General features: G+C 41.6%; 1 protein-coding gene across 1 annotated transcript; it reads right to left on the bottom strand.

Annotated features, from left to right (window-relative positions):
• Window positions 1-454: 454 nt before the first annotated feature.
• mn1b (meningioma 1b) lies at window positions 455-20,301 on the bottom strand. The gene is made up of 2 exons (XM_055050666.1): window positions 15,657-20,301; window positions 455-1,898 (listed from the first exon to the last, which is right to left on the bottom strand). Exons 1-2 carry the CDS (start codon window positions 19,183-19,185, stop codon window positions 1,681-1,683), a joined length of 3,747 nt encoding a protein of 1,248 aa, XP_054906641.1. The 5' UTR covers window positions 19,186-20,301; the 3' UTR covers window positions 455-1,680.
• Window positions 20,302-25,885: the final 5,584 nt, after the last annotated feature.

Raw genomic sequence — 25,885 nt, 5'->3', positions numbered from 1 at the left:
AGGAATAAAGAATATTTCAGACATCTGCTCATTTGCTTATTTGCTCACAAGCAACAAAAACGAAAATTTGGAATGGTCTTATCAGGACGTGACCTTTAGATGTCCTCACAGTGCAAGAGAATTTTTGAGAAGTAGGGAAATACTGCCAGATCAAGAAGTAGCCCATTGACAGACTTCTAACCAGAAAGAAGGGGCTTAGTTAAAGGAAAGTGAAGGTTTAAAAATTATTGATGACTATTTTTTCTCATAAATAGATCACAAAAAACCTAGAATTTTAACAAGTGTGTACTGACTTTGGGTAGACACTGGATCTCATACATGGTAGCGACACGATGTGTTTACAGGCACAAAATGGAAGCAGGATGGAAGAAATGGCAACACGAAATGGGGTTACAAGCCAGCAATGTAACAAATCGAACTGCAGACTTTTTAAACAATTAAGAGACAGAAATGCCACCTTTAACATCATATTTATTGTTATTTAGTTACTCAATAAAACATATACATATATATACAATATGCAGGAAAACAGACGACTGCACTTTACATATTATTAAAAAAAGGAAAACAATAACAAAAAACCTGTTTGTAAATTGCCGTCACAGTCCTCCATCTATTGTTCAAGAAATTCAAATTCAACAGAAGCTTTTATTTAAAGGTTACAAGATTGCCTAACACACAGCAAAATGTTCTCTTATTATACATGTGCAATACCAATAATTTTTTTTTATTATTATTTTTCATTTCCCTTATCAAACAAACCCCTTGACCTCTTCTGTTGTTTCTAGTTCCCATTGGCTGAATTGTATACAAGTGGTTGAGCTCACAAGATGTGCAGCGGAGAAGAGAGAGAGAGAAAAACACTTTCTCAGCAAATTTACTGAACGAGAAATATGAGTTCAAAGACTGATAACAGTTCAAAAATGCTTTGCCAAACACACAAAAAAAATCTGATTTAACTCCCAAACCCCCCCAAAATGCTGAGGTACATTCATGCTTAACTGTCCCTCTTCTGTGGGTCTGTTTATTAGAGTTTGGCTTTGCCAAGTGAGCCAGCGGGCCTTATCGGAAAAATTAGCCCACCATTGGTCAAACATTTTCCCACCCAGAAGAATCAGGTCAACTTTAGAGGTGTAGCCATAACTGAGGTAAGAGCAGGCAGACTGCAAGAAGCAATGAAGCCGAGGTCACATCACCAATACTTAAACACGGGTATACAATCAAAGCCAATGACAACTGACATCTGTTCCTCTGTTCTTCTGCTTTCCTCTTCTCCTCCTTAAACATGTCTTTATTTCTCTTCAACAATGAAATCAAAGGGAAAAGGGAAAAAAAATGGATTTGAGGTTTTCCAGATGTGGGGAATCGGCGAGTCGGCCCCACGTTTTATTGTCCAGCAGAATATTAATGCATGACTGTGTTAAAAAAGAAAAAAAAAATCATGGCATTTGATTCTGTGTGTGAGTGTGGGTGTAACTTGTGTTCGTGTTTTTGCGTTTATGAGCACAAATGTCTCTCTCCCTGAACAGCCGCAGACAGCTGTCTCACTGACATACCATCGTCATTGTTTCATTTTTCTTTTTTTGTTTTTTTTTTTTTTTTTGTCTCTGAGGTTGTCCTTCAGTTTTTGTTGTTTTTTTCTGGTTTTGTATCCTTCTTCGTCCAAGTCTGTTTTGTTGCTCAAGTCAGAGCTGCCACAAACGTCCCAAATCGGTTCGAGATGTCAGAGTGGATGGAGCGCCAAGAGGAGACGGGCCCCCCTCGGCCCTTGCTGTCCCCCAGCTCGTCTGTGCAGTGGACGGACAGGCACTGCAGGTGGTTCCCGCCGCTGCTCCCGCCTCCTCCCCCTCCGGCTCCTGGGGCCACAGCTCCGGTCTTACTTTGGGAGAGCTCTGATTCTGAACAGAAGCACAGGAAGGAGGAGGTTAATTAAGACTTCAACAATTCCAAGCAGCTGGCATTTTCTGATACAGATGAATCATTTAAAATATACACATTTAATGAAACCAGTGTCATTTTCACATCCCACTCTCAGTCTGCACTGTGAAATTAATTCAACACCATTTCACCCCCCCTCCTCCCCTCTCCCATTTTTCATCAATAAGACCAAAAGTGGAGCCTGTAAGAAAAGCTTCTTCTTCTCACAGTCCACCTCCTCACTGCCTGATAAAAATACGTGAAAGCAGGCACACACATACACACACACACACAGAAAAATTTAAACATGCAACTCTGGAAAACTCCTGTATGATCTCCCTTCACTGGGTCAAAGGGCACCGAAGGAGACTGACCTTTTTATCCTGCTTGCCCCAATTTATGGGCATAATGACCATGACACAGTATCGACCCTGTGTCAGCAAAGTGTGAAGTCTCCTATTAAACGGTTGAGGAAAAATCCATACATAGGTTGATTAAACATTATGTGGAAAAACCCGGAGGTCCACCAAGAAATCGGCTGGTGGCTGGAACTGGCTGATTTTACCCTTGAGTGGCCCTGATTTGTGATCAGCAGGTCAGGAAAAGTCTGATCTGTGAAGGAACCATTCCTAACCATTCCTAACAGGTCACAACCCTTCAGTGTCGAATTTGTCACTGAGGGAGGAAGAGTCATTTAGCTGTATTTTTAATATCAATTAAGGGCTTAAGAAAAAAGTTGTAAACACAGAGGACGTATGAAGCCAATTAAAAGGAAGCTGAATTTTCCAAAGAGGAATGTAGGGTGTGCATTCAGGATGCTTTGTTTACATAGGAAGCTAGACTTCAGCAAATAAAAAAATAAAATAAAAACTTAAACCTGTGGCAGAAAAATTGTTATTTCTAATTCCAATCCATCATCTAACACATTGGATTAGGACATGTTAGAAATCTTTTGGAAATACCACAGCTTTACAGAAAATCCTCAGAGAAAGTCAGGGTTTGTATCTGGGATAATAGTCAACTACAGACACTAATAATTTAAAACGTTGGTTATTTCATCATTTTGTCTTTGTCATAAAATTGCAGAGAAATTATATTGTGCTGCAGAGCTGTGTAATACGTATTGCTCTCTCTCTCTTTCGTAACCACATGCCTCTCTGGTGATAAAAGATTCAATGATCATTCACCCACAAACAGATAAGCGGTTTGACTCTGTGGAGTGTCATGCAAATAAATAATTTTACAACAGGACTCATAAAAGTAAATTATAAAATACTGGTGGTAAAAAGTAAATTACAACTGTACTGTAGGTGTTATTTGTCGTAAGATGACATTGTAGCAAAAATGTGTGCTTTTTAAATCTACATTTTGGAAGTAGAGTGAAAAAACACAACTATAGTGAGGTGTAGCTGGACTTCTTTAAGAATAAATGAATTCACAATTTATGCAAAACAGCAAGAGATTTACTTTTTATTTTTTACAGTTTGAAAAAAATCCTTATGGGTAGGTTAGGCCTTTAGAAATTGGAAACTGTCCACGGAAATGTCTGATCGGTACATCTCTAATAAAAATGCATATGTTTGTATCTATAAAAGCAGGCAGAGTAAATGTGGACTCCCAAGATGCATGATTCAGATGTGGACACAAAAAGCCTTATGTGTCATGTGAAGGAATAAATTGCTAAAGAAAAGATGAAGAAAAGTGTGAACTTCTTATGAGTGCAGCATCACACTTCATCACATCTATCTGCAAAGAAAAAGTAAAAATAAGCACAGTTTTATTAGATTAAATGAGGACACAATAAAAATAAAAAAATAACGGAGCAGAGGTAGTGGTGGGGCTATGTATTGTGCGCCACTAATGCAGCATCTTTTGCTTTTGGGTTTTGCCTCCAAGCAAGCCCTTAGCACAGAGAAAACTGTGTGTGAAGATGTTAGCGATCGTTGGTTTACATCAGTCCGATTAATCTCCCATCTCCTCACCACACAAAATGCTCCCCCGCCCTGCTCTGTGTGGATGGTTGAAACAAACCAGATCAACCGCATGAAGACGTGAAGCTTTGAGGTTCAGGGACACGTTGGTGTATGAGAGCGGAGGCAGGTGGAAAACAGCTCTGACAAGCTGAGTTACATGTGTCAGAGACGGCAGGGAGGATGGGGGGGTGGGCTATGATAGACGACAGTTTGGGCGCAGAGAGGCTCAAGATCACAACACTCCAGTCAGGGTGATGCTCACCTGAGGGAAGTGTTAAACTATTGCAGAAAACCTTCATGCATGCCTGTATTATCTGCAAGTTTACTTTCTCCTTTTTCAGCCAATCTGTTTTTTTTTTCCCCTGCTTGATTTGCTCACTCTTGTCACTTCTTGTGGTAGCAGTCATACAATTTGATTCAAAAGGGACAGGGATAAAAGCAAGAAGAAAAAAAACATGGCAAGACCAAAATGCTGGGCGGCCAGGAGAGGCAGACAGGCAGGCGTGCCCCCCAGCCAGTCTGGGCTGCGACCAGTGGAACGGAAAAGTGGGGGGATTTGGTGAAAGGTCAGGCAGCCAAGCCTCCCGTTGTTCTCCGTTTCATCTGGTCCTATCACCTCTGCTCCCTGGAAGATTTCTCTCCATCTCCCAACCCCAATCCAGGTGCCTGATGGAAGTGTACTGTATGTACAGCGGGGATGAAGAGGAGGGGGCAAGCAGTTGTTGCTGCTGGTTCGGTGAGCAAGGAGGGAGATGAGGATTTCAGAGCGGTGTTGGTGGTGGCTGTGACAAGATCTCACATTTGCCAGAGGGTACAGTCATACACCTCAGCATGGCTGATCCCCCACACCCACCCCCTGCCAGTCCCACCCCCACATCCCCTCACGCTCCCTCTTCCCAGCGCAGTGCCCTCAAGCACCCGCCAGCAGCTCATGCTAGCTGGGCACAGCAGGGTCCGCACCGGCCTGAATAGGCAGCCAAGCGTTCCCCTGGCTCACTGCTGACACACAGCAAACTGACAACACACACAGCCAAAAACACAGAGCACACCAACCAACCAAGTGCTGCCACACTCACACCAGCCTTCAGCTGCTGCTTCGCATGCACACGCACACACACACACACACGTACACGCACGCATGTACGCACACACATGTATGCACACATGCACACAGGCCAGAAAGCAAGGACATGCATCCAACAGCACACACGTACAAGCACAGCTACACTCATTACTCAGCTTCAAAGGACAGCGGTGGAAAATACACAGAAGAAAAACTACACATGGCTGAAAATATCAGATATGATCACTATCTTTTGTGATCACACACTCTTATTCATACCTATCATTAGAATAAAGCCAGTATTTATGTACAAAGCATCCTTTTTTTTAATGAAAAATAAATTTAGGCCTGGGTCTATATATTAATCTTGAGAAGAACAGTATGTTATTAACAAAAACACTTAAAACAGAAGTATACATAATCTTAGTGTTATTATTGCCAGTAAAACAATGAGGCATAATTTATAGCATTTTAAAATGATGATCATGTTTGGCAAAAACATCTACATATTTATTAGGACACAGATACATTTAACACAAACTGATATTCGCTGGCATGTTGGTTAAAAACGCCTCCAGTCAGTTTTTAACAAAATACCACAAGTAGTGTCATGCTGAGGCTTTGAAACTGTGACACCTTAATAAGAGCTGTGTGTTATATTCCTTTAGCTTCCAAACCATGACAGCCCATGAATTAAACAACTCAAAACATGTTCAAATCAAATTTGTTTACGCTGTAAAAGGACAGTGACCTTCTTTCAGCCAGTTGACCACTGGCTGAAATCTTTTTATTTCTTGACACTGTAAACTTATACGGGACGGCTACCAGCATGGAGGTCCATGGCTGCAATACATGCAATACGGTCACCGAAATCTGCAGGAATTGCTGATAAGTCAATGCCTTGTTGCAGTCAGAAGAGCTTCCTCAGATAGACAAAGCTTTCACTAATTATGTGACTGTCTGACTTTGATTACTGAACTATAATTAGAGTAAAATCATACCGCTTGTAGCTAAATTCACATTTGCCTACTTTACTTGTTATGCAAGTGGAATGTTACTGCAATAATGAATTGTTGTAAACTGCCTTTAGATGCCATTTGTTGTCATTTAGTTTGAAATAAATAAACTGACTTATAGTGTTCATTTTAAAGAAACAATGAGTGTAAAAACCTGACCATTAAAGAAAAAACTAACTATAACTTAACATCATGGGGCCTTTAGGGGGCTTCAATGGATGTCTTTTTTTTTTTTTTTTCAGAAATCCAAGACTAGGAAAAAAAAAAGATCAACATGCCACACTTAAATTAGCCATGCCGGTAGATTTGTTCGAAGGTGGAGACGGCAGTGTGAAATCTGAAAAATCACACAAGTCTAAATCCCAAATCACCATGACATTTTACAAGCAGGAATTTTCTTCAATAAAGTCTATCTGGCTACGGTTGTTCATTGACTGACAGAGAATTCATATCCACGGTAATATCTCAATAATGGCCCATTCATCTGAGGGAAACGAGTGCTTAGTTCCAACCAGGGAGAGAGAAAATGCCTAATAAAAAAAAAAGGGGCAACGGTAACAGTGCAGGCAGCTGCGCACAGCCACAAATACACCTTAATATCCTTAACCACATTACAGCCACAAAGGATTACCAAAGACGTGTTAAATAAATACCGAATTCAAAGTGATGCATTTATATGGCCATATCTCTCACCCCGAGTGCAGTATATTTTTATTTGGTGCCTGGTCATGATGCTCATACATACACACACACACACACACAGCATCAGCAGCAGCAGCAGCAGCAGCAACAGTAGCAGCAGCTGCGGGGTTGTGAAGCCATTTTCACAGACACAGCCAGAAACGATTTACAGAGATGAGTGGAGCTTGAATGCCATGAAGGCAGGGAGCGCAGCACGCAGCTCCGGTTGTCTGGATGACACCAATGTGTCTGGGAGCTGACGGCCTGACACGGGTTTACATGTCAAACCGCAGCACAGGAAGGTAAACAAAGGCTGCTCAGAGACCGTTTTCCTGCCAGCTCCATATTAACTGGTAAGGAGCACAATTACTTCTTCAGATTAATCTTAAAAAGCAGCAGCACATTCAAAAGGGACTTTGATAATATTTAAGGGAGACAAAGAAGTATCAATGGCTCGTGATGTTAGAGGAGGGCAATGATATGTATCAAGGTATTCCCAAAGTTATGATTTCATCATCAGCTACTATTTCCTAGAATTGACAGTCTTTTTAACGGGATTCCAGATAAAGTGATGGAGTAAATGCAGTTTCTACTGCAACTATGTGTGCACTACAAAAGAAACAACAAATAATGAAGTGTGTTATATCTCCAGTCTGTGCGAAGTTGTGAAACATGCCTGTTTTACAACAGTTATTTTTTGATTTGCAGATTCTACAGAGAAAGATTATTCAATGAGAAAGCAGAGAAAATGTCGGTGATCACAGATTTCTGCGGCTGTAAGGAGTGCTGTCCCTCTCCCACCTGTTGCACAGTCAGCTGACTCAGTGTAGGTCATTAAAGCATTTCCCTTTCTTTGTAGAAAAACAAAATTGAATGATTGGAAATATTGTTAACTATGGACAGCCGTGAAGTGGAAACTAAAGGAGAATCGCTCGTCACACTCCCTGAATAATTAACAACCCACTGTCAGCTTGTTATACTGATAGATTTTAGATATTTTTTACATTTTATTTCTATTCATCAAAACCAAAACAACAAATATTAATATATTATTTTAGCAGTGGTATGAATTAATTAATTTATTTAAAAGGGGGATTATTGTTATTATTTAGGTCTCCTATGCAATGTGCCAGATTTAGCCACAGAGGCTCATTTTAATCTGCAATGTCTGGATTAAAACATTAGGTCACATTTTTGGTAAACTATAAAGTGTAATCTGACCCGTAAGAGGAAGCTGACCACACAAAAGCAGTTTTTTCTTGGTAAAGCTCACATGGACAACTTCAATTTTGTTTCATAAAATTATATTTTATTCAATATGTTTTAATCTTTTTATGTTTACAACGAAAAAAAAAATCGGGAACACACTGTGGTTTTAGATTGTGGTGATTTTTACTCAAGTTGTCATGATGGCAAAATCTAATCCAGGCTCATTTCCATTCCAGAGAAACAATAAAAGAAGCTAAATTAAAATGAGAGCAGAAGGAAACAGAGTGTCCGTTGGCGAGTTTTGAGTTTCCTCTGTGACAGTGTTTTCCCAGGCCCTAGAGTCCCATGCGGCAGGAGGGCCTGCGTCCTCCTTCTATCCCCATCCCAACACTTCCATGACGACACTTCACCTTTAACCTCGGGCTCTCCGGGGCGCGACCTTGTCCCCTCTGAACACAAACCAGACCAATCAGATTGCTGCGCTCCCTGACAAAAACACCCAAAGGCCTTCACTCCTGTGACAGTGTGTGACATCAGGTCAGATTCCTTTCACATAACAACTAGAGCTGTGGTTCTGCGTGAGGATTCAGCACAAAACAGCCGCTCAAAACCACCAAGAGAAAAAAACAAATCTGATCCCAGAAAAAAAGAGGATGGGGAAAGGTTTGTTTAACCTGCAACAGGATGTAGCTAGTGGAAATTTTCTTGCCTGGATATATGTTGTATATGTTGTCGCCTGTCCTGACAATTCAGATTATTGCAAAGAAATCAAACTCACATTAGCAAATCTAATAAAGCCCTTAGTTTTCAGGAATGGTTAAGGGCTCGATTGAGGTCCCCGTGGCCTGACAGAGGTATTGTCTTGGTTATCCATGCCCTGAGGTGGACGGGATGGGGAGCAGAGGGGGGTTAATGTGAGGCTCCCCACCACCCCTTAAACTCCACCCAAGTGCCGTAGCATGACCTTTCCCTCAGAGCAGGGAGGATATCTGGAGGGAGCGATGAGGGAGGGGGGACATTTCTCAGGCAAGGGCACGGGGGTTATTTTGGTTTGAATTTCCTCTCTGTTCTCTGCCCTACAACATTGAAGAAGGAAAAACGAAAAAGAAACAAAAAAAAAAGGAAATACCTGCCTCGACAGGCACTGCCCCCAGCATTTGTTGCCTTCTCTCCAGCAACACACTCACTACCATCCACTAACACTCATGCAAACACACCTCCCCCTCCAGCCACAAGAAGTGCTTAGGAAACCAGACACAAATCAGAACATGGGAAGTGATTTAGTGCCTCCTACATAACTCACAGCCATGTCCAGGACCTGTCCAGCATGTCATCCAAACCAGTGACATATTGATCTAGTTCGCTGTCTCTATTTTGTTTCTGCACACTGCAGCATGCTGTGGTTTTTTTTAATCCTTTTCTTTGAGAAAAAATTCACCTTTTGCACAGACATCATTGGAAAAGATCCACTTCACAAAAAAAAAAAAAAAAACGTGAAATTCGAAAATGCAAGACGCTTAATCAAGGTATTTTTGGAAGCATGATGCATAGAGAGCCTCGTAAAACCAACATACTTATTACAATTCCATCTGTAGGATTTATTATGGTTTCAGTTCTGAGACTAAAACAAACACTGCTAAATTTAGAAGTAGTTTTAAAAAGTTTATTGCACAGATTGTTCTACCTTTCTGCTCTTTGAGAAGAAAGCAAAGGTTTAACATGCTGGTTTAATGGTCGGGTTAACTGTTTTTGCTCACAGCCCGTGGTTTTAAAATAGTAAGTCTGACCATATTAACGTGTGGCAAGCTTCTGGTTTCCACTCCATAACTGTTTACGTATTTTTGATGAGTGCAAATATTTCAGATTTTTGCTTTCTTGAGAGCAAGGCAAAAGTGAAGCTGTTTCCGTAAGCCATCTTGCTGGCAGTGTGCAGCAAAAGACGGGGGAGGGGCAGGACTATCTATTGTTTAGAAAAAACATTGTGGTTACTTCGACACTTTTTTTTTAAAGTGTTTAATTTTAAAACCATCCATATGCAAGTATGTGAGAGAAAAAATGACAACTTTTTTAAATTCTTAGAACAGAGGAACCAACTTAAGCAGGAGAAGGAATTTTTTTCTAATTCACATTTAAGCACAGAAAGATTGGTGAAGTACATTTGCAGCAACGACTAAATAAAGAAAATCTAATGGAGCACAAAAATATTGGTAAAAAAATCGTATGGTTTGAATTCTCTTTGTTCTTCCATGAGTACAAATGGTAGCTATTACCCACCTACTACTCTCCAGAACAAAAAGCAAGTCCTCTGAAAATCAGCTGCTTTCTTTCTTTTTCACTCTTTCTTTCTTTCTTCCTTTCTTTCTTGCTTTGTTGCTTTCTTCCTTTCCCGCTCCTCTTGTACTCCATCAGTCTCTACTTCTGTCTCCCAGGAGAAACAGCCCCAGTGTCATAACTCATTTGTCAATTCCTCAATACAAATTAAACAGTGCCTGACGACTACCTGTATGCCAAATAACATAACCGCTACTGGCAGCGTGACAACATTCACACCTCTAAAAACTGAGAGTATATCCACACACACATACACATACACGCACGCACTCGGGGTTTAAAAGCTGAACTACTTTCACTGCCAGCTAAGGATCGTGGGACACCTTTCAGGAGCTCAGTGCCCCCTGTCCACACTTTACAACACAATGGACATTCAGACATTAGACACCATCTAAAGTTCGGATCCACACTCGTTTGCATTTCCAGCTACATCCGAGGTGAAAATTTACCACATGCTCAAACAAGTTTAATTTTATGCCTGCACCCTCCCTCTGGGGGAAAAAAACAAAACGCAGAAGGAACTTCTATTTTAAATATTTTTTTAAAAAATGTGTTAGCAAAGCTAAAGGGTTGACATCTTCTTGTAGCAGTCACAAGCATGCCTCTTTAAGACTTCTTTTGACTGTCACTAATGCTCAGTTTCTCACATAAAAAAACCCCGAAGGAACATGCAAATAGATGCAGAAAACACTTCCAAAGACCATCTTAAAATCCAAACACTAAAGGCGAGTCAGACGTGTTTTCCATCTTTTTAAAAGTCGAGTAAATACGCTTACATTTTTCCAGCACGATGGAATTAAATGTGCACCTTTCCGTGCAGACACCTGATACTGAAGTCAGTAGCTGGGAGCCTGACACCGAGTCCAAATAAATCTAACTTTTATGCCTGTAGATGACGAATCCATACTGTCAAGCTGCGGTACCAACAATCCAGCCTCTCGTTACACACTGTGCATGCCAACCGCAACACCAAAAAATAAAAATGCAAAGAAAGCTGTAAATTTATGAATTTAAAATAATATTCTACCCACCCCAGGCTTTTTCTGAAAATACAAAATTCTAGTTTCTTGAGTTGTTCATTTATATAACTCTGACAAAAGAATATTAAATTTCTTGTTTTGTTTTGTTTTGTTTTTTGTTTTTATAAAAAAAAAAAAAACTAATAACTTGATCATATTTACAATTGCTTTAATTAAAGATGCTTTTTTTTCTTGGCCGACATTGATTTCCAATTTAGCTTGGGCTCTGAGCTGCTGATGCTGATTTTGACTCTTTCTGATCATTTTGGTTCTTTCTTAGAAGAAGAAACAAAATTCAAAGAAAATATGTGTAGTGGGTACTTTTGCAGAGGTGGTGGTTTGGAACCCAAAAGAAAAATTATGGAATTACAAGAATTGTCTCATTTATGCATCAAATTTGTTGCAGCATACAAGTTGCAGTCATATCAAAGTGCATGTTGTTGGTTTATTTATTTTATAAACTTAACATGAAGAACAGTTTTAGCTTTGATGCCTTTAATGAAAATTCTAAATTTAATCTGCTGATTACTGATCAGAGGGGGAAGAAAGATAAATTTTGTTCTCGAGTGATTGATGCATCTCTAGAATTGAGATTGTAACAGAACAAGCTTTGACTTCAGCTTATTCCTCTTTTGTTTTGTTTGTCTTAAACAATAAAACAGCTTCATAATTTTGACTTGTTTTTAAAGGATCCAACAAAAGTTATCTATGCTCACGATTACCATTGGACAGATGAGTGCGATAAATGTTGCTGCATACGTCAATATGAAACACCTTGTGATGACAGGTAAAGTACATAAACTGCCCGGAGCTGTTTTTAGCATGTTCCGGCACGTGCCAATCACTTTCTTCTTTCTTCAAATAAAAAAAGAGGAAATAGAAATTACTGGTGTTGCTTGTGGGACCTTTGTCGTGCTAAAAAATGTCAAAGCCAGCTGAGTCTCACAAGATTTCTCTTTTCACAGTGGAATATCAATAAACGTCTACTTCTGTTGCAACTCTGTGCTTTCTAGTAAGCATGATAGGATGCAAGTTCTCCATGTTTCAAAGCTGTCAGAGTCGGAGTGACAAAGATTTGATTATTATTAGAGCTTGTGTGAAGATTGATTGGTGGGAGAACTAAAAGTGAAATTCTTCCACAAGGTCAACTGCAAAATGTTTTTTAACTGAGATGAGAAGATGAAAAAAAGTTACACAAGCTTGTGGCAAAAAACAACAACAAAAAAAAAGAAGTGAAAAGTAAAACTAAAATTAACTGAATCACTTCCTACGCCTGCTGGTTGCCTGTTATCAAGACTGTGCATGAGTTTCCACATGTACGGTCAGTCACTGGCTAAGATATGTACATGAGAAAGGAAGAGGGAGGGTGTGAAAAATAGAACGTTTTTGAAAAAGGAGAAATACAAACTGAGAGTGAACGACAGGCAGTTGACAAGGACCTGAAGTCGCTGGGATGATGAAGTGTACCAGATTCTTGCGAAGAAACACAGAGAAGCGCAATGTCGCAAAGACACAAGGCTAGAAGGGAATATCACTGCCACACGTGTCACTTTGAACGGCTGCAGAGGGAGCACAGAGAGGGACGCGCCGAGAGAACAGTTCCTGAATGAACGGGCAAAGTTTTATCAGCTATCTGTCGACACATTTACACATTCACAGGAAGTTATTGAATATCTGCACTTTGTCTTTTTGTTTGGTTTCCCAAGCGAGCTGCTGTCCCGATCCACCACCGACAGGCCACAGCGCTAAAATAAACAGAATTATTCTACTTTTTTTTTTTTTTTTCCAGGGAAACTGTGACGACACACAGTCCCGACAGGAACCAAGCTGAACCCTGACCCCTGATCCCTGAACCTCACCCGCTTTAACTCTCGCTGCCATCAGCTCGTCTGTGCAAACTGCACTCCAAGACTCTCCACTACGACACAGGGAAGACAGTGAATAAAAATAAAATAAAATAAACATTTTTAAAGATAAAGTGTATTAAATGATATGCGTGTTTCAGCTGAGAAATTAAAGTGAAAAAAGCCCCCCAATAAAAGTCACAAGCACTTTCATCAATTCTTGCTTGGACTTTTACAACAATTAAATTTGTTACAATATATTTCACTTTTTCAGAAAATAATAGTAACGTGTTTATAGATTAAAAAAAAACATTTTGAATGAAAAATGCGAAGAAGACACCTGTATTTATAAAAAGCTTACTAGACATAGTTTAAAACTTTATTAAGATGTTAATAAGCTTCCATTAAAGTGGCCAGAAAAGTGCGAGTTTTTTTAGGATCTAATTTCTTTCTTGTTGAAAGTGATGTCTCTCTTTGATCAAGCAATATTTCACTGAAACCTAATTGACTAAAGTACTGTTATGATTTATTTGAAATTTGTGTCTGTGGCATTTTCTTGCCTGTGGCGGATTTTTTGTTTACAAGATTGATGACTTAAAACTAGTGGTCAAAGCAGATCCTTTTTAGTGTGTGGGGGGGTGGGTGTGTGTGTGTGCGTGTGTGTGGCGGGGGAAAAAACGTCAGTGGGATGCTTGATTTTGGAGCTTACACTGTGGGATGTGACTTATCTTAAATGATGATGTTGTTTTGCTCCCAATGTGGAGCCTATGCGCATCAGATTCAATCTCCAACCAATCCCCCTTCCCTCCAAAAAAATAAATATATACACCTCCGTCCTTTTTCTTTCTTTTTTTTCCATCTTTGCTGTCTGAGGCACTCAAATGAGAAACTGTCAGGAGCTGTGATTTGTGCTAACTAGCTATCGATCGCTCCAGAGCTGCATGCCTTGCGTCCACGCAGGGAGGGCTGAGGAGACTAGAGCAGAGAAGAGAGGAGAAACTACGATGCCTTTAAATACTTTATGTCTTTTTGTGCGTTCATGATATTAAACTAATTATTGGGAAAATAAAACAGCCTAACTCTCTATTTGGGGAGGGGATTTTCTTTATTTTTCATGTCTTTATTAATACTGAAAATATTTATTTAAATTTGTCAAAGTTTTGATTATTCCTAATAGGACGCATGCACGCAGCAATCTTATCAGTTGAAGTGTATGAAGACAAAAGATTTCACCACTCAACGCTACGCTATGAAACATGTGCTCCCTCTGTGCAACGGTATTATTGTTGATAACCCGACACCCTCTTCTCGGTGTCACACGGACGACGCGCCCGGACGCAAAGAGTCCGCGCCATGCGCGCCCCCGTCGCGCTCTGCACCCGCACAGATCAGAACAAAGAGACGCCGCAGAAGCGAGACGGCGCTGTGAATGCACGTAATGAAATGTCGACTCTGTCTTAGACTTGGTCTTAACAATATAGAAAAGTTAGCCTGAAAAATTATGAAGTTATAATGACGAAAAGGATTTTTGAAAACTATTAAAAAAAAAAAAAAATTATTGGAAATAAAGTGAGTTGATTGCAATTTAATTAATTTATTATTATTATTATTATTATTATTATTATTATTATTATTATTATTATTATTATTATTATTATTATTACAAAGGAAAGACAAAGGTCACATTCTCAGAAAACACGAAAAAAAAATTTGGCTATATAGCCTATTTACATTTTCATACGTCATAAAGACGTTGCGCTCTAAAGATATATAATTAAAGGCATTTCTCTTCTTGCTTAAAAAGCAGATTTTAGTCAAAAAAAATTCTACCTTGTTCGAGAAACAACATAGTGAGAATTATTCATATCGCAACTGAGTTACAAAACCGCTCCGAGACAAAGTTACGCAAATTAAACAACATCAGTCTATGAACAGAATGCTTTTAAATCTGTCATTTAATTAACATTAGTTCCAAAATACTAAACGTGAATGACAGGATTTTTTAAAAAAAAAAAAAACGTGAATACTAATCCCGAATATCCTGTCGAAAAATCTGTCCACTTTGACCAGGCCGGTATTATCCCATGATAATGACAAAAACAAACACGTAACCAGGCGAGGGAACCCCCCGCTGCGCAAACGCATATCCTCAGAAAGCTATTAATCTTCTCAATGTAGTTGTTCACCCTGAAAACTGAGATAAAGAGCCACAGGAAATGTTTACTTTTCTTCAGCTGTTCTTTTTAGAGGCTTTAAGCTACAATTAACAATAAAGGCTTTAAAGAAACTACCGTTTAAGGGTTTTTTTTTTTACTTTAACATAAAAAAAACATTTTTATACATAAATATTATAATTGACAACATTTTTTTCCACTTAAATACCCTCTCTAAGTTTTCAGAATAACAATGGAATAACCAGGGATGCATCCTGCTCACATAATGTGGACAAAAGTTTCTGTAATGTCAGTTTCAGCAGGACAGTAAAAGTATTAGGATAACTTTTGAAATCATGTTTCGAGATCAAATATATAAAGCACAAATTTTAATTCAGCACTCTGAATTGTATGTTAGAGATTAAAGGAGAAAAATGAGGAGTTATTTACCTTCTTTACTGCTGTTTTGGCTTTTATTTTTTTCCCAGGGTCCCATGGCCTTGTCATCCTCTGACCCATCCATCATGGTCTTGTCGCTGGGCACGTACCAGGTGGCGTGCTGCTCTGCCATCAGGGTGTCAAGGTCAATAGTGCCCATTGAGCCCTTCCCTGCATCCGGGCTGCAGCCTGGCAGCTCATTGTCTCCGTTCTGCGAGGGACAGTCACTGCTCTTTTTGCCGTTCTTCATGGCCAGGGGCTGGTCTTCTGAGATACTGAACTGTTGCCGCTGCAGCTGAATCTGGGCCTGGAGGATCTCCAGTGGGTGGATTTCTTCCTGGCCTGAGGTGCTGGATGGGGTGCGTACCTGTTCCACCCCAGGAGTGCCCGGGTGGCTCACCCCGCTGGCCCCTGTGCTCACACCAGAGTTCAGTCCATAGCTGTCTGGTGCTGAGGTAGTATGATTGTTTATGCCCATGCCAAGGGGCTTTTGCCCATTTAATAAACTGTTATCACTCCGCTGCATTTTGGGTGAGCCTGTGATCATAGGGCTGCGATTGGGCTTGGTGGCAGAAGTCCCTCCTGCATCTGAGCTGGATGACACCTCGTCCTCGTTGCCATAGTGGGTGCTGACATCGTCAGGGAAGTCCACTCTTGGTGAGCTGCTGTCAGACTTGGCAGCAACACTTTGAATGCCACTGTCTAAAGAAGACATAAGGTCAGCCTGGTCCCCCAACATTAGGTCACCTCCTTTCCCCCAAGAGGGTGACTGAAGATGTTTTTCATGAGGTGTGCCCCCACCCCTCTCCCCAACGCCAGCTGAGGGGGTCTGCTGGCCTGGACTTACAACAGGGTTACCGTTATCAGAGGAAAAAAAAATTCCAGGGCTCACATGTCCACTGTCTCTTTTTCTCCTCCCTCTCCCTCTCCCACTCCCTGTTGTTGCCTTCCCCTCACTGCACGGGGTAGCGTCCATGTTGTAGTTTGGGGAGAGGGCACTGGCTTCCCCCTGCACCGTCTGGCTTTGACTTACAGGCTTAGAGTTGCTATTCCCGGTGCCAGGCATCTGGCTGTTCTGGGAAGCGCTGCTCTGAAAATATTCAGGACCAGCACTTCCAGTCCCATTAGATGTGCTGCTATTAATGTCCTGCTCTGTCTGACTTAGTTTTCTCTTGCCCTCATTTTGGTTCTTCTTGTTGAATGTTACGTTAAGATTGGGGGCCCCTAGGCTAGCAATCATATTCTGGCAGGCCGTGGACAGGGCCGCTAAACAGCTCTGACCGAAAACACTGTCTTTAGAGCTGGTTTTGCTGAAGTTCCCAAGGGACAGAGCTCCCAGCTTACTAACAGACGACCGCTGGCCTGAGGGGAACTCAGACTGTGGAGGGTAGCTCCCTGGTGAGGTGCTGACCCCCTGGGGAGCACTGTGAGGTGGCCCCTGGCGGTTAGCCCCCCCATAGGGAAACGTTGGCTGTGCTCCCATTGGAGGTGCAGGAAAATCGGCTGGTCGCCTTTCTGCTGGTGCATTTGGATGTCCTCCTCCAGCTCCTGGCGACTGCATTTGTGAGAGGTTACCCATGTTTCCACTGAACTGTGAGTGCATGCCTGGAGAATGAAGGGTCTGAACATGTCCGTCTCCTGCTATTCTCATTGGCTCCTGCATACCAATGCCTGGCCTGAACATCATCCCAGCCCCATTCTGTTGCAGCCCCATCTCATTAGGCCCAGACTCATTACCAGCCCCACCCATACGCCGTGACATGATCTCTCCAGGTGGGTGGGACCCCTGAAACCAGGAGTTCTCCTGAGTTACATGAGGATTTTGTCCATCAATGTTGGGCATTCTGCCACTGTTCTCCCTGTCAAAGCTGGGTTGAGGCATGTTCCCAACTGGGCCTCCATGAGTCATTGGGACAGGAGGTACGTCGCCATGGTGACCTAGCTGCTGAAGACTCGGCTGCCTCATCCTCTGCTGCTGGTTGCGAGAAGCCATCTGTTTTATCATCATGGCCGCGTTTTGGCGCTGCTGCAGAGACTGTGGCTCGGGCCCTGGATGTTGTAGGGGACCTGGTGCAAAACCTTCATTGACAGGTGGGGTGAACTCCCCAGGAAGGCCAGGATATGCTGAGGGAGAGAGGTGGTTATCCATACTACCACACCAACCATCGCCACCATGTGAATTAGGAAAATCAAATCTGGGCCGTTTTGCCATGTTCATATAAGGAGAGTCAAAGTGTTGCAGCCTCTGATTTGGGGGCTGCTGGGAGGGAGGAGGAGCTGGCTGTTGCATATTAAACATGGGGTCCCCATAGGGGTGCAAACCTCTATTTTCCAGTCTGTGAATGGGATATTCAAACTGGTTATGTTGGCCAGGCATCATGACCCCTCCGTCCAGAATGTTGGGGTTAGTGTTGCCGGGCTCAGCCTGAGGGGGTCGGGGGAGACCAGGGGGGCACGAGTTCTGTCTGGCTATTAAGCCAGTCTGTTGTTGCGGTTGCATGAGGGGATGTCTTGCATTGACCCCCGGCTCCATTCCCACGGGCATCTTCCGGCCATTTCCAAAACGCTCAAAAAACACTCCATGCTGAGGTTGCTGGGGCTGTGGTGGCGGCTGGTGTCCCTTAGAAATGCCCTGCATGCCTGGTGTCCGAGGCATGCCAGCGCTCCCTGGAAAATTTCCACTAGGAACGGGCCGGCCTGGCCCAAAATGTGGTAGCTGCGATTCTGTCTCTGATGGGGAAAACACAGGTACATCAAAATGTCCAGATGGTGGATCACTTGGAAAGTTGTACTCTAGCCCCTCCACGGCTCCTTGGTTGGGCATCCGTCGAGGCTCCATCGTGTGAGGCTCAGATGATGTAGATGAAGAAGACGGAAGACCGTGGAAGGATGCTGCTCTGTTAGGTGACTGGTCCAGGGGAAGACAGGGGGCAGGAACAGGGTGATTGCCACTGGGGGGACCATGATGCTGAAATTCAGGTATGTTAGCAGGCCTCTGCTGCTGTGGCTGCTGCTGCGGAAAGCCTTCTCCTGCCTGTCCCTCAGCAAGAGGGTCAAAACCCTCTCCAAAGCCCTGCTGTGGTCCCATGCCATTGCTGTTGTAGCCCATCAGCCTGCCTCCATGTAGGCATGATGACCCTGGATCTGGGCCTCCAAAAGTCCCACCAAAATGAGGATGATGTTGGTGGGGGTGAGGTTGATGGGCATGCGGGTGTCCTTGATGAGGTTGCTGGTTGTTAAAAAATCCATGCATGGGTCCTTGCTGCTGCTGCTGGAGTCCGCCCCCTGTATGCATGTCTGGGTGTCCCCGAGGGTGAAACCCAGCGTAAGGCTCACCATTCATGTTCATATTGAGCCCCAGCATTTGGGACTCGTTCATGGGCCCCATGCTGGATTCCACGGTTCCAGGTGGGCCTCCAGCATGAAAGCCTGGGCTTTTATAATGTGAGCCCATGTTCAGTCTCTGTTGGTTTATGTTTCTCTCTGACTGGCCAGGGTTTCTGCTATTAATTTGAGAACCAAACTGCTCCAGCCCAAACATACTCCCCAGCAATCAATCCCACATGACGGCCAGTTTGCCAGACATCGGCACACTCTGTATTTTTCCGTCTGTCCCCAAAAGCAAAAAGGGGAAAAAAAAGATACACGATGTTGATGAAACTAATGATTAATATGTTTAGTAGACTTTAAACGATAAAACTCACCAAATAAGTTCTCATTTCTGGGAATCAAAAGGGAGATTGTTTTTGTTTTACTTCTCCAAGGACGCGGAGTGGAGAAGTAAAACACTCGGTGCCAAATACGCACGGATACTGCTTGTCTGTTCCCGCATTAATAGATGAAAATGTCTGCTTTTCCTTTTAGTTTTTCTTTGTAGAAATAATAAAATAAAACTTGCACAAAAGCGGCAACTTTTACAAGTTATTGTTCTTTGTGCGCAATTTTCTTTGGATGAAAGAAAAAACGCTCGGGGAAAATTAAAAGAGCGCACAAGATTCGAGGAGATGAACAAAATATGACAGTTTTTCCCTCGTTTCTTCGTTTACTTCCTTATTCCAGCCCGGTATAAAAGGTCCCAGACTGATTTTTTTGTGTAAGGTCCCATACTGGAAATAACAACAGAAAGAAAAGTCAGTGTGGAGCGGTGTGCGCGTCTCTGACAAATTTCTGTGCACCGGTGTCCTTTAATAAAAAAATACAAAAAATGAAATAATACTAATAATAATAAAAATGTGGGGAGAGAAAAATAAACTGTTTCAGCAGGTTTGAAAACCAAAAGTCCAAGAGGTTATATGTGGAAGTCCATAAACACGAATCTCCAACAACAGCGTCAGTGAACCAGGAGCGGTGCGGCGTGCACTCCCCGGTGCTCCACAAGCACGGAGCGGCTTGACAGCATCCTTCACCGCGCGGCCGCTCATGCGCTCGGTGGAGAAGCCTCCGCGCTTTACGTTCCCGGTCGATGCGCTCCGATCGGCTGTAAACGTGCGCGTCCCTCGGTTCAGCCACTACGGTCTGCTGGGCTCTCTGCCTGTGCTCTGTTGTGATCTGGTCTGGTCTGAACGCGCTCTCCGGAGCGATTCACAGATCCACTCACTCACGCACTCCGTTCTGCCGCTTGGCGCTGTGTGAGATCAACGCGTCCAGAGGAGCCAGCAACAAGTTTTGCATTTCTGCAGCCACTTCCATCCACGAGGTCTCAGCCAATCACAGAGACCAAACGGAGCTCCGGGGGCGGGACGAACGTCGTTAAGGTGGTCTTGTGGAGTCAATGAGATTTTTAGCTTTAAGCTTTCGCTCGAAAAATAATCTAAACGAAGTATGGAATTTGAATTTCATAGAATCTCTCACGTTTTTCTTTGTTAAAAATAAAAAGGGGCATTTAGCTTTTTTTTTTTTTTTTTTTTTTTTTTTTTTTTAACCCCACCACATATTTGAAGACAACGTGGGAAAAATATCTGTCTTGGGAAAATGACTACACAATCGTTGTTTCTGACGATTTAAAAGAGACAATCAAAAATCCTATAAAGACCTGCATATGCAACATTCAATAAAAGATTGTATTAAACATATATTATCCACAAATGAAGAGATCAATATGGGTGGTATGGCATACCATCCAGGGTGCCGGCGAGCCATGGGCAGCAAGAGCAGTCAGGGGGAAATAAAGAGCATTCTTTTAAGTTGTACCTCAGGTGAGTTTTATTTTGCTTTTCATGTTCAGTCAATGGGGAATGGGTAAACCCTCGTGTTCTGCACAGGGTTTATTTGGTGTAACATGTTATCTTCTCAACAAGCTGGAAAGGAACGGCGCACAGTTTATTGATTTAAACGGAATTGATCAAAAGTGGAAGAAATGTCATTTTCTGAAAATAGAAATCTGTTCAGCACTGACTGTTGATGTAGTAGTAGGGAAACGCTTTAAACATAAACCACATGTTCTGTGAAACATGGTCTCAGTGGCGTGTGGAGGAAAGAAAATCCACCTTAAACAACATTCTAAGTAAATTATATGAATGATATTGGGCCTCAGTTTCAACAATCAACACAATGTCTTTAAAAAGCACGTTCTGATAGGTTATTTAAGAGGCTAATTAGCGATAGTTGCACAATTGCTGGGTTATCTGAGGTCAAGTGCTGCCAAATCCCAAGATAAGACATTAAATATTTGTTAATAGCAAGAAAAACAATGGAACTGCTACTGCAAAGTCAGCACTTGTCCCAAAAGTACATCCAAATCACACGTCACAAACAGTTCAAGTTTCAGTTTGGTGCTGTTCCAGTGTGAATTAAATATTATTTTTGCATTGAGCTGCCAGATCCATCGGTGACCTTTGTATATTATGTTATTTTAAATTCTGACCCCTTGAAAACTGAACTTGTTCATTGTTTTTAAAAGCTGTGTACGTAGGCTTATTTCTGTGTAAACTCTGATTAGCTGAAATAAAGGGGAAGCCTACTTGTGTAAACAGGCCAATTTCATTGATCTCCTTGATTATTTTCTTTGGTGAAAGGAGAACACCACACAATCCTCTCCCGACTCTGAGTGGGGCGGCGGGTGGGGTGTAATTTGGTGGCAGTCAGCTCTGAGCCTTTAATGGGGGAGTGGAGGGAGAAGAAAAGAGAGAGAGAGAGATCAAGGAAGCTTTTATGAAACAGACACAGTGCCACCTAGCGGCAAGTGACACAGAGGATGCAGGTTAATTGACTTAAAATGAAGCATTTGGGAAATAACTTCCCAAAGTTACAGAAGGCGTAAAATGGAAAATAATCAAGCAGGACATTTTTTTTTCTTTAAATTTTGTAAAATAATTCTATTATATTCTATTACAAAATAAGTGACACCCAGAGGAATGATAATGACATGTTCCTGTGTTAAAACAGTCTTAATATCACATAACACATCATCCTACTTTCAGGTGGCGCTACATTTTAATGATATTGTTGAAAAAGATGGTTTATGGGATTACTAAATAAGATTTAAGATATGGCAAAATAAAAATATTCTTCTGAAACAATGCTTCTTTACATCAATATAGATAATCAAAATCAGAAAAGATGACAAGCTTTACTTGCTGATTGAAATACTTTCATAACACACAAAAATCAGCACCACAAACTATCGGTTTGTAGATGCATACAGTTTGCCCAGCTCTGTGCCCAGGAAACAGGCTGCATGCTGCAGCCGAGCCAGAAACCCGTCAGGACTAGACAATGAAATGCACTTCTTCCAGGCAAGAGGACAGAAGCTCAGAGTGAGGAGGCAGGGGCAGGCAGTGCTTGTGTTTTGTAAGAGACGTGGAGTAAACTAGCCAGAAAGAGACAGTGGAGGAGGATGGGAGAAGAATGTCAAGTTGTTGGGATGTGCTAAAGGCGATGGAGTTTTTCTAGTTTGAGTCACTCTCTCCCTATGTATCACCTTACTGACAGACTACCTTCATACCACTAATCCCATGGTTTGCAAGCTGTGGTACTGATACTACTTGTAGTTCTGGTGTCCTCAAAAAAAAAGAAAGGTTTAGTGTTAGCTATTTACAAAGAAAGCACAAAGTTTATTAAATGTGATACGAAGCTAAAAAGCCACAAGAAAAACAAAGAAATGGCTGACTTCTTTTGTTCAAAAATGATGATTTCTTCACACAAGAAATCATCATTTCTTGACTGAAAAGAGAAGCAACATATGTTGGTTATGAAGCAGGGCATTCAGTCACCTTATGATTCACTTATGGCTGGACCGGTTTGGAGAACTTTATCTCCAAATAACTAAAACGATCATTTGAAAGTAGCTTTTACCTCTTCTCAAGTTATCTTTATCTCAAAATAAGATATTGTGATCTAAAACGTTCACATAACACACGGATAACTGAAACACCCTATTACATATTTGGATATATGCACATTTGATGTCTACTTTAACAATTCTGAAAAATTCAAATCATATATTGAACTACAAATATCAATGAAAATACATTTTAAGATGTTCTACAACAGAGAATAAATGAATTCATAATCAGGTCAGGAATACATTTGTGTAACCCAGCACTGATTTCTACATGAAATAACTAAAGTCCTATGCACACAATAACAGGATCCTTACTCAACATTTTGCATTTTGAGTTGTGAGACCATCTATAAAAAAAGAGAATTAATATTTCTGTTCTTGCTGGATAAAGGCTCTTTTTATCAAAAATATATTCTGCATTCATTATGTTTCTATTCAACAGGAGAAAAATAATAAAGCTGTCTTTCCTGTAAAACCGATAACTCCACAATGAGATTCCTGCTCGCTCCGTCAACAACGTCTTTTCAAATCTAGAGACACCATGACAGACCGATGGCACGGTGTCCAGTCCTCCGTTGCCTCCGGTCATGATAAACGCAACCCAGAGTGGTTGTAGCCGAGGCGACTTCATGACAATGGACGGTCTACAGGTTTTCAAGCGCTGTCACATTCCCACTCCTCTCTGCTTTGATTTAGAGCTCAATTTGTCTCAATATTTTACTCAATAGGACAAGGTAGCAGAAGTGGGCGCCCTCTTTTTAGCCTTAATTCATGGTGTTAAGCTTTTCCTCAGCGAGACATTTATTGCCCTGGGTGGGAGGTTGGTGGAGGGGGCAGTGGGGATGCGGGGGCTGAACGACGAGACAGTTCCTTCTCTTGTTGGTGGGGCTACAGCGTCATGTGCAGCTCAGGCAGAGAGAAGCGGGCTCGCTGTGTCCTCTATAGGCCTGTCAGTCAGCTGAGCCATCAGGACTCCCTGGGTCATGGCAGGTTAAGCAGCATCTGTCATCTAGAGAAGCAGCATTGTATTTAAGGGAGGGAGATGCGACAGACCCCCGTCCCTCACCCCTCCCGGCATCAAACTCACATCACAACAGGAAAGGCTGAGGAAAATCTCAGGAGCTAAATTTGACCCATGCCAGGAGGATGAGGAAACATTGGTGACATCACTGCCTGCCTCCGAGAGACAGAAATAAACCGTCCTGTCGAAGAAAACCTGCGGCCCCTCCGCGGATCTGGCCCCCTGAGGGGGGACCACACACACACAAAATAAAACAATATATATATATATATATATAATGCTGTGCAACTTTGTTCATAAACTCTATTGCAGAATAGATATGAGCACCTATTTTTATTTTGACTTTAGTGCACGTCTTATCTTTTTGTCAGATTTGGCACAAATTTTCCCTTATTGCAGAAGCAAGTTGGTCGCCGACATTCACAAAATGATTTTAGCTCTAAACACTTTTGGTATGGCGCCTGGATCTCCCGCTGTGCCGAGTCTTGAGCCTCTCTGAGATTCGTCTCATCTATTCATCTGTTGCCGAATCTATTTAAAAGACGGGGGCTCACTCCTGACATGTCCCTTCATCTCGTCTCCGAGTGAGACACATGGTTGGATGGATGCAAGCCTACCGCAGACTGTTGCGAGCTGCCACTTAACAGGAGGCGTGTGGGCGAGTCTGCCCATCTCCCCATTTAGAAACAGCATTATTTGTGTGTGCGCGCTCAGTGGCAGAAATGACTGGTTTCCTTGCAGAAAGCCAATGTGACCATTCCTCCAAAAACAATGACAAAAAAAATAAGGCAGCTATCTCAGCCAGCAGACTCACAGCTTTTCCTGCTCTTTAGCACAGATTCCGCTGCTATTGTGCGACTCTTCTGACCTGAGGGTCAGTCAGACTTTTGTCCATAAGGGAGTCAGATAACTGTGCCGACGTTTTGCGAAAACTTTATTCGAACATGGTCCAAAAAAAAACAACACACATTTATGATATGATGCATTCATTAATTAATTAAAAACATTGGAATTCACCTGGCCTTTCAGATGGATTTTCTCCTCAAAAGCAACTTTTGATCTGATGATGTCTGTGGATTGTAGGAAATAAAAAGAGAATGTTAAAAGATCATCTGAGACCTGAAACATGCAAAGCCAAAACTTTTGCCTGAGACATTGCTTGTTGTTTGACCTCAAAGCTAAATATATATGAGAAAATATATAAAAATAAAAATACAACAGAATTGTATTTTCTGTTGTAAATGGCCTAGGTATATAAACCTTAATGAATGTGAATTTCCCTTAAACTTCTTAAAGTGGATATACTTTACTCTCCTCTGAAGGATGTGGTTATTCCTGTTGTTTGCAAACATTTTATATCACCGTTTTCCTTCCACTCAACTTTCCATCTCAAATATGGTTGGATACATTTGTGGATTTGTGACTGTGTGCCAGACAATGGTGAAGCCAGTTTTCTTCCCTAGGATTCTTTGGACCTTAAATTACTTCTAAATTAAAAATCCTTTTTCACAGGATGTGTGTGTGTAATGTTCAGATTTAGCAAGAAACTGAACTATAGCTGTCAGCAACAATGATCAAAATAAACAAGAATGGACTTGATGTTTTTTGATGGCCAATATTCAATATTACACTTATACATTGCCTTTTCCAATATTATGGATTTTATGCAAGGATGAAAAGTTTCCTTGCATTAAATGTTAAGAAAAACATTTAAAAAAGCTTTATAGATCAAGTTGTACACAAGTTATTTTGGGGGGAAAAAGTGCCATCATCTCTGCTGAATTTTATTCTGGTTAGATGGTCAAGGTTGTAGGTTCTGGGGAAATCACATTTAAAAATTTAAAAAAACCCTGAACAATTATTTCCACTTTGTCAGAAGAAACCATGAAGAGTCCTTTTAAAGGTTTGGCTTGATATAATTAAGTAATTATTATGCTT

This window comes from Poeciliopsis prolifica, unplaced genomic scaffold (genome assembly GCF_027474105.1).
Source record: "Poeciliopsis prolifica strain line A6 unplaced genomic scaffold, Auburn_PproV2 SCAFFOLD031, whole genome shotgun sequence".
In the NCBI taxonomy this organism is placed as follows: domain Eukaryota; kingdom Metazoa; phylum Chordata; class Actinopteri; order Cyprinodontiformes; family Poeciliidae; genus Poeciliopsis; species Poeciliopsis prolifica.
Note: the sequence above shows the minus strand (reverse complement) of the source record. Positions and strands in the feature narration are given on the sequence as shown.

Bases quoted from the DNA above. Each gene is read 5' to 3' on its own strand.
- mn1b (XM_055050666.1), bottom strand. From the start codon at position 19,185: ATGTTTGGGCTGGAGCAGTTTGGTTCTCAAATTAATAGCAGAAACCCT. The intron at 1,899-15,656 runs GTAAATAACTCC...GCTTCTGTTCAG, and splicing joins CCAAAACAGCAGTAAAGAAG to AATCAGAGCTCTCCCAAAGT.